The sequence below is a fragment of the Carassius auratus genome, chromosome 35 (assembly GCF_003368295.1).
Source record: "Carassius auratus strain Wakin chromosome 35, ASM336829v1, whole genome shotgun sequence".
In the NCBI taxonomy this organism is placed as follows: Eukaryota; Metazoa; Chordata; class Actinopteri; order Cypriniformes; family Cyprinidae; genus Carassius; species Carassius auratus.
In genome coordinates, this window is record NC_039277.1 from 2,911,623 (window position 1) to 2,928,969 (window position 17,347).

At 44.0% G+C, this 17,347-nt stretch overlaps 1 protein-coding gene across 3 annotated transcripts in view; it reads right to left on the bottom strand.

Moving 5' to 3' along the window:
- The window catches only part of LOC113054036 (ciliary neurotrophic factor receptor subunit alpha-like), a 150,910-nt gene that overhangs the window by 84,634 nt on the left and 48,929 nt on the right, over positions 1 to 17,347 (bottom strand). Inside the window, exon 2 of one of the 3 annotated variants that reach the window (XM_026219312.1) lies at positions 13,777 to 13,858. In XM_026219312.1, coding sequence (XP_026075097.1) covers positions 13,777 to 13,858 — 82 coding nt within the window. Of the gene's footprint in view, positions 1 to 13,538; positions 13,634 to 13,776; positions 14,027 to 17,347 lie in introns of those variants that run through there. The other 2 variants (XM_026219313.1, XM_026219314.1) reach the window with 2 other exon arrangements.

Consider the following 17,347-nt stretch of genomic DNA (forward strand, 5'->3'; position numbering starts at 1 on the left):
TATTTATTAAAAACACACTTTGTTTCTGGACGTGCCCTTGATAGGATTCAAGCGATTTATTGCCTAATTTCTAGAGTTTAATGAAAGGAGGATAACACTGGAACTACGGAAGGGAAGTACACGGCCTGCATCTGTAGTTTCACACAAAACAGCTGTTTCCTCAGCGTCGTGTGTAGCCCTGCCAATTTTATGCTTTCCGTGTCGGGATTTCCGTGGAGAACATCTTAAGCATTGATTGAAGCTGGGAAAAGGAACTTTATTGACAGAGGAAGTTTGAATGATTTATACACTGTTGTGAGAGGTTTATTTTTGCACATCTTCCGAGGTAAACAGTCCTCTAGATGTTTAACAAGCAAATGGTAAGGCTGAAGCTCATTTTCCTGAATAGAGCTTTATCGTCTGACACCCAATGTAAGCTGTGTTTAGTTTAAATCTTTGAAGCGGTGCTAGAGCACCTTGAAAATAGCAGCGAAAGAGATATGTATTCCGAAGGGTGCTGACAGTTCATGCACCTGGCTTCTTTGACGTGCTTGAAAATCGCCACCGCATTCACTTTTATTGTCTCTTCAACCCTGCTGATCCAAGGTATAAGCATGCAAGATGGCTGACACTTTTGAAGAAAACATGAATGCACGATTGCACCACAAAAACCCATGTAAACTCTCTAGGGAGGCAATACGCACACACTCTCACACCTCTAACAAAGCCAAAGTTGTTGATGAAATTCACACTTGCACACCAAAGGGAGTCTGGTTTTCTCTGTTTAGGGAGGACATCTAGTAGACAGCTTCCAAATGATTTGTCCATTACCAAATAAATGCCTCATCCATAATCGCAGATTACCACATTTTTTTTAATTAACACATTTTGAAATGCAAATATCTGAAAATCATACATTTTCCTTAGATTTGGCTGCCAACTTTATAATCCAGCATGTCTGGACATGAGATACATCACTCAGCAATGCACTCAATTTTATTCATCCCACATTGCTATCCTCGATCACGATTCGTCATCAAACAGGGTATTGTGAGGGCCTTTAGGCCACTAGAGACAAACAAGTGATAGATTGAATTCAACAGCCTCTCCACACTGAGACGGATTGGAAGTGACCAGGACAATGGAAGTTCTGAAATATATTTGCTCTCATTCTCACTTAGGGTCTCCTGAATAATTAAACTGTCAGAGATGGGCTTGTCTGGACTCAATCTCACTGACGTAAACTGATGACGTAAAGCAAGGCCTGTCTGTCAGATGGAGGGGTGGTTTCTGTTCTGAGTTTAAGTCTAAAAATTTCCCTCAAATTAGTCATCATTTCTGTTCAAAAGGATACTCTTTACATTTCAACCATTCATTTATATTACTGGTATTCGCAAAACATTAAAATCTAATGTTTAATGAGGACAAACACTGAATATGATATAGGTGGCCATATGGCTTTCTTACTTGAATTGGTCATTAGCAAATTAAATAAGGTGCCAGAAATGAAAGGTGTAAGATTTTAAAGGAAAAATAAACAAATAAATAAAACAAAAAATAATATCATCATGCGTGTTCCAACTCATTATAGCAAAATAATCAAACAAATGTCTTTTATGTATAAATGAAACTATATCCGGGAACTTAACACTATATGAACATTCCATTTACATAAAATCTTGCATAAAAACGGCACCAGATGTGTACTGACACTGCATGTGTTTTCATTTTGTCAGTTTCCATGCTCATATATTGCAGTCCATATTGCCAATGTTATGTGCAGAGCTGGCCCAGGGCATAAGCGAACTAAGTGGCTGCTTAGGGCCCCCATGGCCTTCAGGGGGCCCCCAAGATTACATGAAATGTCAATTTATTTATTGTATTTATTTATTTATTTTGTGATATATTGTGTCAATGGACAATGGTAACCATACAAAAATGCAATATTAAATAATATATATATATATATATATATATATATATATATATATATATATATATATATATATATATATATATATATATATATATATATATATATATGGCTCACATTTAACAAAACACCACCCATTCACTATCTCAACAAATTAGAATATGATGACATGCCAATCAGCTAATCAACTCAAAACACCTGCAAAGGTTTCATGAGCCTTCAAAATGGTCTCTGACAATCATTGACAACCTTCACAAGGAGTGCAAGTCACAAAAATCAATTGCCAATAAGCTGGCTGTTCGCAGAGTGCTGTGTCCAAGCATGTTAACAGAAAGTCGAGTGGAACAAAAAGTGTGGAAGAAAAAGATGCACAATCAACCGAGAGAACCGCAGCCTTACGAGGATTGTCAAGCAAATCCATTCAAGTATTTGAGTGAACTTCACAAGGAATGGACTGAGGCTGGGGTCAAGGCATCAAGAGCCACCACACACAGAGGGGTCAAGGAAATTGGCTACAGTTGTTGTATTCCTCTTGTTAAGCCACTCCTGTACCACAGACAATGTCAGAGGCGTCAGAGGCATCTTACCTGGGCTAAGGAGAAGAAGAAATTGACTCTGCCCACACCTTCAAAAGCACCAAAAGTTGGTTAAATGACCATGGTGTTGGTGTGCTTGACTGGCCAGCAAACTCTCCAGACCTGAACCCCAGAGAGAATCGATGGGCTATTGTCAAGAGGAAAAATCAAGTGACAAAAAAAAAATGCAGATGAGCTGAAGGCGACTGTCAAAGAAACCTGGGCTTCATACCACCTCAGTAGTGCCACAAACTGATCTCCTCCATGTCACGCTGAATTGAGGCAGTAATTAAAGCAAAAGGAGCCCCTACCAAGTATTGAGTACATGTACAGTAAATCAACATACATTCCAGAAGGCCAACAATTCACTAAATGTTTTTATTTTTAATATTAATTTATTTTTATTGGTTTTATGAATGCCAGAGACCATTTTGAAGGCTCACGAAAACTTTGCAGGTGTTTTGAGTTGATCAACTGATTGGCATGTCATCATATTCTAATTTGTTGAGATTGTGAATGAGTGGGTTTTTGTTAAACAAAATCTCCATCAGGGAACGAGGGTTACGTACGTAACCGAGACGTTCCCTATCTGTCGGTCACTACGAGTTATGTCGACCGACAAATGGGGTCCTATGGAAAACGCCACAACCTGAACCTCGTCACAACCCTGAGGCGCTGCAATTGTTGACAAGCCTTGGCATGCCACAAAAGCTAAGGTCGTAACCTTCCCAAAGCCCCAGCGCAAATTCACTGACCTTGGTACCGAAGGGGCCAAAGGGTGAGTACATCGCTGCTGGAGAAGGCCATGCTGCTGTTCCGCCCACATAAGTAAATGGAAGGGATTTCAACATTCGGAGAAAGATTGCTTCAAATCTTCCCTATTTGTTCTTTCAGCTGGCAAGACAATGGGGAAGCGAGCCTTTAGGAAAGGCCGCTACGGAGACCACATCCTACCCGTAGGGAGGTGACATGTGGATATACCGATATGGACTGACCCAGGGGGCAGTACTACATATGGAAAGGGTCTCTGAGGCAGGTCCTCCCTAGGAGTAGGGATGGAACGGCTGCCAGAAGAGACTGACAGAGTGATCTGTCAAGGGAAGACACGGGTTTGCCAAGAGGGAAGCCTTACCGTGGAGGAATACACATATGGGATTACCCGTAGGGAACCCAGCCATATGGACACCTAGCCCAGTACAGGGGCTGACCGGCTCCGGGCATGCTAACGTCAGTACTGGGCCTGGCGACAGACTGCTCCGCCAAGTCTGACGCCGAGGGTGCTGGAGGATGCTCGACCAGGGTACGCCAACCGGGGAACTCTACTGGGAGAAGAAAGCGCTCACATCCCCGTGTTAGGGGGAATGGCGCAGCAAGCGAGACACCCAGCCAGCCCTTCCCGCCAATTACCTGTTACCCAACACACGGGAGGAAACTGGCTCTACACGGAGGTTGTAAAACCTCGCAAAGGTGTTAGGTGTCGCCCAGCCCGCAGCTCGACAAATGTCTGCCAGAGAGGCGCCGTGCGCCAACGCATAGGAGGAGGCCACACTCCGTGTGGAGTGGGCCCTCACCCCCAGGGGGCACGGCTCGCCTTGGGAATGGTAAGCCAAGGCGATGGCGTCCACTATCCAGTGGGCCAACCTCTGCTTAGAGACAGCCTTCCCCTTCTGCTGACCTCCAAAGCAGACCAGGAGCTGCTCAGAGCTTCTGAAGCTCTGGGTGCGGTCCACGTATATGCGAAGCGCTCTTACGGGACACAGCAACGACAAGGCTGGATCTGCCTCCTCCAGGGGCAGCGCTTGCAGGTTCACCACCTGATCTCGGAAGGGAGTGGTGGGAACCTTGGGCACGTATCCAGGCCGGGGTCTCAGGACAACGTGAGAGTAGGCCGGCCCGAACACAAGGCACTCTTCACTTACCGAAAATGCTTGGAGGTCCCCGACCCTCTTGATGGAAGTGAGCGCGATCAGGAGCGCTGTCTTGAGAGACAGGAACTTCAGCTCAACCGAATCCAGCGGCTCAAAGGGACCCCTCTGAAGTCCCGCCAGGACAATAGAGAGGTCCCAGGAGGGAATCAGGGGTGTCCTAGGAGGATGTAACCTTCTGGCACCCCTCAGGAACCTAACGATCAGGTCATGCCTCCCCAGGGACCGGCCGTCCACTGCATCGTGATGTGCTGCAATGGCAGCCACATACACCTTCAGGGTGGAGGGTGACAGCCCACGCTCCAGCCTACCTTGCAGGAAAGAAAGCACGACTCTGACCGGGCATCTCCGGGGGTCTTCTCGGTGAGAAGAACACCAATTCGTGAACAGACTCCACTTCAGAGCATAGGCCTGCCTCGTAGAAGGGGCTCTAGCCTGAGTGATAGTGTCTACCACCGCTGGGGGCAGATCACTTAGGTCTGCCGCGTCCCGTCTAGAAGCCACACGTGGAGGTTCCAGAGATCTGGACGCGGGTGCCAAATGGTGCCAAGCCCCTGAGAGAGAAGGTCTCTCCTCAGGGGGATGTGCCAGGGAGGGGCTGTCACGAGGAGCATGAGTTCCGAAAACCAGGTCCGGGTGGGCCAGTAAGGCGCAACCAACAGGACCTGTTCCTCGTCCTCCCTGACCTTGCACAGTGTCTGTGCGAGCAGGCTCACTGGGGGAAACGCATACTTGCGTAAAGCCCGAGGCCAGCTGTGTGCCAGTGCATCTGTGCCCAGGGGGGCCTGGGACAGGGAATAGTACAGCTGGCAGTGGGAGGACTCGTGGGAAGCAAACAGGTCTACCTGGGCTTCCCCGAATCGACTCCAGATCAGCTGGACCGTCTGGGGATGGAGTCGCCATTCCCCGGGGAAAGTGAGCTGTCGTGAGAGCGCGTCGGCTGCACGATTGAGCTCCCCCGGGATGTGGACAGCGCGCAGTGACTTGAGCCACGTCTGACTCCAGAGGAGGAGATGACGGGCGAGTTGAGACATGCGACGTGATCGTAACCCGCCTTGTCGGTTGATGTACGAAACAGCCGCAGTGTTGTCTGTGCGGAAAAGCAAGGTCCGACCAAGGACTGAATAGGCGGCGACACATCAGTGTGATGGTGACACGGTGTGTACCGGGGCGCCATGCCCATCTCGGGACTCGGGAGTGTAACCAGTGCTGAAGTGGTCTCATATGAAGCAACCTAAGCGGCGTGACTGCGGCTGCGGATGCCATATGCCCCAGGAGCCTCTGAAAGTGTTTCAGCGGTACCACTGTCCTGCCTCTGAAGGAACTCAGGCAGTTCAGCACTGAGTGGGCACGCTCGCTGGTGAGACGTGCCGTCATACTCACCGAGTCTAACTCCATACCGAGATAAGAGATTCTCTGCACAGGGGAGAGCTTGCTCTTCTCCCGGTTGACCTGAAGCCCCAACTGACTGAGGTGCCGAAGTACGAAGTCCCTGTGATCGCACAACTCTTCTCGGGACGGGGCCAAAATGAGCCAGTCGTCGAGATAGTTGAGGATCCTGATGCCCACTTCCCAGAGTGGGGCAAGGGCGCCCTCCGCGACCTTCGTGAAGACACGGGGGGACAGGGAGAGCCCGGAGGGGAGGACCTTGTACTGCCATGCCTGACCCTCGAAAGCAAAGCGCAGGAACGGTCTGTGACGAGGGAGGATAGAGACATGAAAGTACGCGTCTTTCAGGTCGATCGCTGCAAACCAGTCCTGGGGCTGGACGCATTTGATAATGCGTTTCTGCGTCAACATCCTGAACGGGAGCTTGTGTAGGGCCCGATTCAAGACTCGCAGATCCAGGATAGGTCGAAGGCCACCGCTTTTCTTGGGCACGATGAAGTAAGGGCTGTAAAACCCCGTCCTCATCTCAGCTGGAGGGACCGGCTCGATTGCATCCTTCGCCAGGAGGACAGCAATCTCCTCGCGCAAGACAGGGGCGCCCTGGACTGCCACCAAAGTCTCGAGCACGCCATTGAACTTGGGGGGTCGCCGGGCAAACTGAATCGCATAGCCGAGTCGAACCGTCCGGATGAGCCAGCGTGACGGGTTGGGCAGCGCAAGCCACGCTCCCAGATACCGTACAAGTGGCACGAAGGGGACAGTCGACATACCCGCAGTGGTGCAGCGATGGGGAGTCGTGCCGGAAGGCCCAGAAGGCACTGCGTCCTGGGTCATCGCAACCACACTCCCCGTGTTCCCGGAGGAACTGGCCAGAGACGCGTGGAGAGGCGTTGCGTCTCCGAACCGCGACCTCTTGGCCGCTGGCGAAAGGGGGCGTCGTGGGTGAGAGTGAGGAAGCTGTACGTCGCTCATTGTCAACCCACGAGCCTTGCAACTCGGAGGAAGGAGAATTTGCTCTTTTATTGAAAATGTGGGTATCACTGGCCATTCGGCCAGTGGCGGAACAGAACAAAACAGAAACTGAAGATTCTCCACCCGGCCCTCCTCCGGGGGAAGGAGTGGCGCTGTCTTCGCCATCTCCTGAAGAGCAGTTCTCCGCATCTCCGAGTTGCCCGTGTCAGGGCCGCTTGGTCGACTTCTTCGAGGACTTCGCAGCCGGGAGTGACACGGGGGGCGCCGCTCTCCTGCGCGGGGCTCGACGCGCCGGCCTCGAAGAACTCTCAGCACGGGGCGGAGCTGGCGTAGAGGACGCAGGGGGGCGCCCACGGCGACGAGCAGGCTGAGGCGCTACCCGCGACGGAACGGTGGCAGCCGGAGAGACACGTCGGGGCAGGATGTGCTGAATGGCCTCAGTCTGCTTCTGTACAGCCGAGAACTGCTGGGCAAAGTCCTCGACAGTGTCGCCGAACAGGCCTGCCTGGGAGATGGGGGCGTCGAGAAAGCGCGCTTTGTCCATGTCCCTCATCTCAGCCAGGTTCAGCCAGAGATGCCGCTCCTGGACCACCAGCGTGGACATCGCCTTCCCGAGGGACCGCGCCGTGACCTTCGTTGCCCGTAAGGCGAAGTCAGTTCCCGTTCGCAGCTCCTGCATCAACCCCGGGTCGGTACCACCCTCGTGCATGGCTTTGAGTGCCTTGGCTTGGTGTACCTGCAGGATAGCCATGGCATGCAGGGCAGAGGCAGCTTGGCCCGCAGCACTGTAAGCCTTGGCAGCGAGTGCGGCCGTCAGCTTACAGGCCTTGGACGGGAGACGCGGACGATTCCTCCAAGTGGCGGCGTTTTGTGGGCACAAGTGCACCGCAACCGCCCTCTCCACCTGGGGAACCTCTACGTACCCCTTGGCTGCCCCGCCATCGAGGGTGGTGAGGATGGAAGAGGGAGAAGAGCGGCTTCTGGCCGTGAAAGGGGCCGTCCACGACTTCGTCACCTCTTCATGCACCTCCGGGAAGAAAGGCACCGGAGCAGAACGAGGTTGTGAGCCGCGTCCCGCGCCGAGAAACCAATCATCCAGCCGTGAGGGCTCGGGACTGGGCGGTGTAGTCACCTCCAGTCCGATACTCACGGCTGCCCGGGCAAGCATGGCCGACAACCCCAAGTCCGATTCGGCAGCAGCGACAACACCCGAGGGGGGCAGCCCCGCCGAACCTTCATCCTCAGAGGTCGATAACCCATCCCCCGATGCAGCAATCGACATCTGGTCTTCGGGCGGTGCACCGAAAGACACGCTGGGACCGCTATGAGACGGCCCAGCAGAATCAATCGGCAGCTGCACGGGACAGTCGCTGCGTGAGGAGTGAGAGGTCCGTGGGGCGTGGCCCGGCGGAGAAGCTCTCACTGTGATCCTCAGATCTCCCAGAGCGCCAGCCGGCGGCCCTCTGCTCGAGCCAGAGAGACAGAGGGGTCTGCTGCACTCCCCTTGAGGAGTGAGAGACGCGATCGCAGCGCTGCCATGTTCATACGCCCACAGTAGACGCATGAATCATCCACGAGCGCAGCCTCAGCGTGTTGGATGCCCAGACACTGCAGACAACGCTCGTGACCGTCAACCGAAGACAGGAAACGACCGCATCCAGAAGGACACGGACGAAACGGCATCTTGAAAAAGACGCGAATCGTCCGTGATTTGCTCTTTTAGAACTGTCTCTTTTAGCCGAAGCGCCCAGGGGAATCGCCGTCTCGCAGGGACACCGCTGTAACGCGCCGTCACACCGACCAGGAACAGTTTAAGCAAAAACAAAGATGATGGCTTTGTAGTGATTTTCTTCATCGACTACTCGGCTCCGAAGCAAAAATCTCTAAATCTCTAAATCTCTCTAAATCTCTCAAGTGGATGCACCTGTCGCCCTATTTATACCCGCTGGCACGGGGAGTGGCTCAGGTGTGTAAATCCACTTGCCAATTTCATTGGCGTTTTCTCTTAAAATCAGAGATGATTGGCCTCCCAAGTGAGACCCCATTTGTCGGTCGACATAACTCGTAGTGACCGACAGATAGGGAATCATAGTTTGCTGTATTTTTTTTATTTATTTATTTTGCTACTTTTCATTACACCACATTAAGTATGTCACTTAGTCCTGTAAGACTTTGAATGTTGTGCAAATTAGTGCAAATTAACACCTGACCACTCTTGTGGGTTTGCTACTGTTACAATTAAAAATCATAGAAGGGTAAATCGTTTGTAGGATATAAGCAAAATAGTTGTTTTATGTGTTATGTGTTATGTTAAATATATATTATATATATATTAAATATATTATATATATATTGTTTTCAAGTAGAGTATACAGTTCATGCTGATTTAACTACTAAATATATGTGAATGTACTCAAAAAAAGCATTAGCTAAATGTCCAAACAATTAAGTATCCAATGTCAGTAGATAGTGAGTACAGCATCTGCAAACCCATGTACATTTCAAATGAATGTTTTAACTCTTGATGTCCTGTATGATTGTATGTTACATAATTAAACTATATACAAAATTAATTACAATTTGATATGGGCTACATGATGTACGAGAAGAACGTGGAAAGTCGAAAGTGAACCGCACTTCAGTTCTCTGTGTGCCTCTATGTCTTGTGCAAACTATGCATTACATAAATTTCACATATGCACTTCATTATCAGCAGTAGTGCACATGTACACAACGAAGCACACTGTTTACTGTTAATTATCTTGGATAAACATCTTGGTTCAGCCAGTCAGATATTAAGTTTAGGCTCATGCTATGTTTCATTCAACTTGGTAATTAGAAATTTTCTTTAAAGAATAAAATTTAAAACCACTTAAAATGAAACTTGGAACTTGAAAACTTTGTAAGGTATGTGGGCGCACAGCACCAATAAATAAGCTCCAACACTGTATGAATATTACACCTACTTAGCAAATATTTGTGGAGACATGTGGACTAAACAGTGTAAATGATCCACTATCTTTAGAAACATAGACCTAAAGAACATTATATAGCATTGTTTATCCTGGGTAATTAGGATGGCGATGGACTTATTTGATTAAAGTTGAACACCTGCAAAGCTAACAACAGCATGCCATTCATGAGCATCAAGTAAGTCTAATACATTTAAAGTCAGAAGTCAGACATTTAAAGAATATCCCACAACTGTTTTTGGATGGAATACAAGAGGTGATGGGGCTTGAATGACATTCTTAACCTATAATTTCAATCTGTTTTTAGGTTATGCATTTATTTGAAGGCAAAGTGAAAGTGATGTGACATACAGCCAAGTATGGTGACCCATACTCAGAATTCGTGCTCTGCTCTTAAACTATGTTTGATTGACTGGAATGTGGTTTTGATACTAATAAAAGGTTATGATGCAGTAACACTTCATTCTTGGCAAAACCGGGGTTTACACCCTTATCCTTGTGATTGACAGGATTTTAAGAACCTGAAATCTTTGTTCGGAACTTCACTTGGTCTTCAAATTGTATTTAAAAGTGATGGCCAGCAACAGCAATTTACAAAGTGGACATGGCATTTACAAAGCACTAATGCAATTACTAAAATTTTAATGATCATGAGAAGAGAGGATACTTTGACAGTTTGTCACTGTACATATGGTGCAGTATCAAGCTTTTCCCAAAAGGGGGAAGTAATAATAATAATAATAATAATAATAATAATAATAAGAAGAAGAAGAAGAAGAAGAAGAAGAAGAAGAAGAAGAAGAAAACTGAATACTTGAAAAAGTGGCATAATATTAGATTTATAATTAGTAAATGAATGGCAGAATACATTATAAAGACTGTTTGTTTTGAAAAAAAAAATGTCTTGGTTAATTTTAAAACATATTCATAAACGATTGCATCTACCCTAGTGATGCATTAAGCACAAATCTTGTGTGAGTATGTCTGTGTACTGTAATAAAAAAAAAAAAAAAAAAAAAAATGTTTGTTCCATCTGTATGTCAGTCTGTCTATATACTAGCATTCATCGAGGCCACTTTAAAGTGTGTGTGTGTGTGTGTGTGTGTAATCAAAAGTCTTGACTGTCATTGCATGGTTTGTGTTTGTGATGACTGCCGTCTAGATTAAACACGATCAGCTGACCAATCAGAACACATGTGGAAACAGATAAGCAGCCCTGCTGATAGAAGACGTGGTGATGTCATCCCACCGTGACATCATCGTTTCAGTGCAGCTGCTCTGCCAATGAAACACATGCCAGTGACTAGGCATTATAGCGATGTAATCAGCTTTAGTGAGAGCCTTGCTTCAACAAAACGTGGGCCACTGCAGGGGTGTGGGGGGATGACAACAGCATGAGACATCCAAGAAGATGCTTTATCACTCTCAAACATTGTTCCCAACTGAAGCTACAGTACATCTGCAGTTTTGGCTGGCGGAGAGTCAGCAAACCTTCTTTAGTAAGTAGTAGACACTTTTATTGAAAATTATTTAAAATGCAATATATAGTACAAATTAGTCCCTCTGGAAAAACACAGATGTTCTAGACCATGAGTGTCCAGTGCTGCTATTAGAGGGCCAATGTCCTGCAGAGTTTTGCTCTAACACACCTGCCTGAAGGACCTTAACTAGCTGGTTCTGGTGGGTTTAATTAGGGTTGGAGCTAAACTGGGTGCTTCTCAAATGGCAGGCTGCATTCTACAGAGACTGTGTCCTTCCTAGTTCAGTCCTTCAGAGTCTTGTAGGCTAGAGACACCCTCTTCATGAAATGCTAGAATGAGACACTCTGGTAAATGCACGTGGCTACGTCACATTTGTGAACCTGGACCACAAAACCAGTCTTCAATTGCACAGAGATATTTGTAGCAATAGCCAAAACCCATTGTATGGATAAAAAATTATAGATTTTTCTTTTATGCCAAAAATCATTAGGATATTAAGTAAAGATCATGCTCCATGAAGATATTTTGTACATTTCTTACAATAAATATATGAAAACTTATTGTTGATTAGTAATATGCATTGCAACTATTTAGCCGATTTTCCCAATATTTAGATTTTTTTGCATCCCTTTTCAAAAAGTTGTATTTCAGCCAAATATTGTCCTATCCTAACAGACCATACATCATTGGAAAGCTTATTTATTCATTTATTCATAAACCTTTATATTATTTTGCCTTCTATTAATGCAATACAATGAATCACAGTCATCTAGTCTCCCCCTGGCTTAAATGATTATCAGTTTAGCATTTAGTGAGTAATTTACACCAAAACAAAATATATCATCTATATTTTCCGAAAACATAATATTTTGTCTTACATTTCATAATAAATTCAGAGAAGCTCTGTACTGATCTTTAAATGAAAATCACGTCACGGAGGATACATCCCATGCATCCTTCAAATTCAGCTGAAGGAAGGACGCAAAATGAAGGCTGGCTTCCAAGGATCCTTCCGATTGAGATGACCTTCAACCACATTTGATGACATAGAAACCGAGATATGCAGTTTTCGTAGGATGCAGCCTTCCATTTGAGAAGCACTCTCTGGATGTTAGCATCCGAGAGCAGTTCTGAACACACCTAGTCAAAGTCACAATGGTGGTAGTTTGAACATACAAGCTTTCAGTTATGAGACAAGGTCTTTAATATCTACAGTATACCTCATACCTTTCTCATCGAAACCTCATCTTTTGGTTATAAGCTATATCTGAAGGTTCAGTGGGACCATGGTCATCAACAGTCCAAAAGGAAGGTTGGTTTGCAGCCCTTCCATTTTTTTTTTTTTTACCCAAAGCTACAGGCAAGTGGTTTACTTTGAATCAGAGTATGCTTTGAATCCATTGATTTCAAAGGGGATGGTGCATCATAAGGACGTAGAGCAGGGGTGCCACATTTTGCTCCTAAAGTGCCACTAACCATAAAGGCTCTAGCTCCAATACACTTGCCAGGAAGTTATCCATAAAGCCTAAATTATCTGGTTAACTGGGAAAGAGAGATAAACTGTGCTAGAAGGTTGCCATCCAGGAGCAGAACTAAACATGTTTGACACAGAGGGAAAAATGCTAATGTCTGCTAAATTGTGATCTTGTGTCATGCAACCAAAAGTTGAGTAACACTTTTGCTGCAATGTACTCTGACATAGTTCATCCATTTAGCCGTTCCTTCTTCATTTTAAACTGTCTCACAATTTCCAAACCTTAAAATGTATTGTATGCATTCCTTTCCATCAAACACTTTCTCCAGTGTGCAAGCACCATGAAATATCTACTGATTGGCTGTGATTGTGTAGGAGTTGCATAGCATTTCGCCTTCACCGTGGACAGACAAATTACTTGTTGATGGAAACTGGAGTTGCACCTGGTTAGGAAAGCGTGTAATATGTTGTAGAATCCAGCTTGAACAATAACTCAGAAAATGACAATAGCTTTAAAGTAGTAGCTTCTGACGAAACAATAATGTCTCGATAGCATTTCCATTTCACAAAATGACACTGAATTGGAATGCAGAAACAACATAGCTGCTTATTCACCCAAGCATGAGAGAACCCATAACAGCCAGCAAGATAACATGTCTGGTCCAAACTTAAACACATTCATACACACTCCGAGGATCGCTTTGTTCTGGAGCTCTAGTTTTTGACCCAGTGACAGACTAGTCTCTGTGTCTCCAGGCAGCTAGGCCATGCGTTAAGCAACATTCACCCACACACACACACATTCACACACCCCTCCCCACAGTCAGGTGATACTGACCCTCCGCTCACAATGTGACTTCTCTGTTCCACTCCGACAGACGGATTGAAGGAGGGACACAAAGATAATGACAAGTCAAGAGAAAGAAAACAGGACACATAACCAGAAAAGAACAAACTGATTCCTAATCTAAAAAAAAAAAAAAAAATTAGCTGATCTCATTATGTCTCGTTCCGGTTTAAACACATACAATGAAGACCCGCAACAGATGGAGGAAGTATCCAAAATTTAGACTTACCTTGCTGGCTGCGCCTTTGGGCATAAACCACCACCACGGCTGCAAGCACCACACAGCAGAAGGACGTCACAATGTTGGCCATCTGTGGAGACACACACAGAGGTAGATCGTGAGGCTTCTGGCCTGCCCGAGAGAAACTGGGTGGCACCGATGCCAAGACAGCATGAGGACAGTTTCCTCCTTCCTTCCCTCCCTCTCTCTCTCTCTCACACACACACACACACTTGCTTGTTTTCTTTCTTCTAGTGTCTCTGCCTCCTGATTCCCCGCCCCACTTCTCTCTATCTCTGTCTCTCTCTCTTCCCCACTTTACAGCATCTCATCAGTGGAATAAATGTCCTCAGGGACTGATATTCTCTCTGCCCAACTGGCTGCGGGATAGACAGACCTAGATGAGAAATAGGAAGAAGAAAGACAATGCCAGACTGTTGGGATCCAGGATCGACCAACATAAAGTCTTTCATAGTCTCTCACCATCTGGACTTCTATCACGCTTTTTTCCTCTCTCTCTTTCTCACAACCAAACTCAGGGGAAATTGTCTTTGATAAACGATTGGTATTTCAAAACTCCTTGTAGGCCTTATATGTTTTATATATCTACCGTATGTGACACACACATTTCAATACCTGACAGGTAGTATTCCAAGCTAACAGAATTTTGTTATATGAACATTCTCCAAAATATTCAGTGTTGGTTCTGGTAACATAAAAAATGTACAGTTTGCTTGATGTTAGAGGAATGTTTTAAAAACGATTTAATTTAAAATTAAAACATTTTTTGGAATGTTGATTCGTAACATTCCAAGACATAGTTGGGCTCTTGACCCTTGATGTTTGTTGTGTTGCTTTCTTTGCAATAATTGCAGGTGTTTTCAGAGAACATTTCTGCGTTGATAAATCAGATAGTTATGTCTGTTTTGATAATGGACAAATGACTGCATTAAAGTAGCTTAAGAAACCGCATTTTGTGTTGTTTCCTTACTTTTAAAATCAAAATGTTGCGAGAAGAAAGAAAACCTCAAATGTGGAAAACAATATATAATAGTATTTTGTATAATTTCATCAATTTATCTAAAACTGTCCAATGGTGACAATAAAAAAATAAATAATAATAATAATAATAACAACAACAACAACAACATGAACGTGTTTTGTATAATGGAAATAAGTATGTCACTATTGATGTGTTTCATATAATGCATGTGGATGTTTGTGAGTGTATAAATGACACATTTTTTTTTTTTTTTTTTAAGTGAAGAATGACAGTGGTATTTACACACTCACAGACATCGGCATTGAGCATCTGAAGTGCCACAACAGTGTTACAAATTATTTAGTTTCACATTAATTGAGTTTTACTCCTTTTAATAAAAAAATTAAGTTATTCAACAATTCAACAAGTAGAGAGAGAAAAAAAACAGTTATTCAAACTACTTAAATGCAGTCCCTTGTCTGTTATTAAAACTGATCTGCTTTATCAACTCATTTTCCTTAAACACATGTGATTGCTGCAAAAGAAGCAATCCAATAAAATGTAAGGGTCAAGAGCACAACTAAAGCAAACACTGATCTACATGATGGTGACCTAAAACAAAACATTTTTTATCATCAAAACATCAACACCTGAAATAAATAAAGCCAATCGGGTTAGAAATACGGTAAGTGAAGCTGGCAATGCTGTTTATGGAATTGTTTAAACAAATCTTGAGATATTTAATGTATTTTATCTTCAGTTCATCTAAGACTGTGTCGGAAGAAAGTTGTATGTGTTCTTATTTCTCTTTCTTTCAGTGCTTGTTTGAATGATTGAAAGAATGTTTTAAAAACTTTGCAACTTATACTAAAAACTTATACTAAAAAGTATAAAAAATTATACTAACCTTTAAATACTGTAACATTCTACTAACATTAAGGAAACTGGAAAATTGTGTGTTATTGGAATGTTACAAATCAACATTCGTAGAATGTTGAATTTTAAATCAAAATTAAGTTGAAAGAAAGGTTGAGGAACATCATGCCCTTTTAAAACTGTTCCTCTAACTTCAAGAAAACTGAAAAAAAATAAAATAATAATAATTATGTTCCCAGAACCAACACTGAATATTTGAAGAACATACTTATAACATAATTTTGTAAGCTGGGTTAGTTTCAAACTCAATGGTTGAGCCAATATTGTTGGCCAAAGAAACAGCCTGACTGCACACAACCTTACTGTATATCATTGAAATATGTGTCTTGATCAATCATAACTGTTTCTGTGACAGCCCTAGATTGTGAACAGCAAACAGCCTACATTTCTACACTAACCAATCAGAAATACTCTAGGCCTGTCAATCATTTTGAGAGTTCATGGATTTTTGAGAGACACTGAGTTGGTTTTGTCTTTGGAGGGCAACGTTTTGGAGAAAGGGCATCACTTATAATCACTTTAATGGAGTAACAGTTTCGTTTAAATGTGCAGTGTGCAATTTGTGTGTAAATGGAATTGCAAGCAAAAAATAATATTTCCATAAGTACCGAGTTTGAAACACTCCCTTGCGTGCTGTTTGTTGGAGAACGTGTGGCAGAAGCTTGGTTTTGGAAGAATTGGTGTGTTGAGTTCAAAATAATATCTCTGATGAAAGACTTTTTTTTTTTTTTTAATCTTAGCACAGTTTGAGACATTGCTAAAATGAGAATATAGGAAAATCTGAAAACTTAAAATCTGATCTCCACTTAATCTAATTTACGTTAAGGAGAAATAATTGAGATGTTAAAAGGATTCCTTTAGTGATTTTATTTCCTATGGGAAGATTCGTAGTGAAATTTTTGAAATCTAATCCAAAAACAACACATTGTAGGGTCAGGAAATCAATTTGTCTTCCTAAGTACACCAGAATGTAAAAAATTAAAAAGAGTTCACAGTTATAACAAACACAAAGATTCATCAAAACGAGGCAGGGAAAATTCATAACCAGAGAATATTTCACTTTGTTTTATTTATTTATTTATTTTCTGGATGAATGCACACATAAAGCCACAGATGGAATACAAGCATTCATTGTACACATACTTGTTAATTGTCTCACATGATCCCAACAAAAGTTATTCGTTAAAGTTAAACAGGAAATTATAACACGCCCCATTATCACGGTGGTTAACTTACTAAGAGGAAATGTATACTCACTTCATTTATATATTTAGCATCACAACCACAACACCATCTTTCTAACTGTAGAGAACCTAGCTCACTAGCTCTCAGCAAAAGTTTGTGTTTGTTTTTTCTGGCAAGAACGTCCTCGTCTTGGCTGGCGTCGAAGACGTAAGTGGGAGTGATGTGCAGATAATATTTGCACAATAACTTTATTGATGTGGGTGTTTAATATTGTGGATATTTAGCTTTTGTCAGCTACTTATTAGGTTCTGATTCATGGGACTGAATACTTAGGGTGTCTTTTATCACCACGCTGTATTTACCCAGCATTCGTCACTCACTAAACACAAGGTTCATATACATACAAGTGTTAAGATGAGAGAGCAAACTATTTTCTTTGTTTGATCAATGTCGCAGGCTAAGTCAATATTGTACATT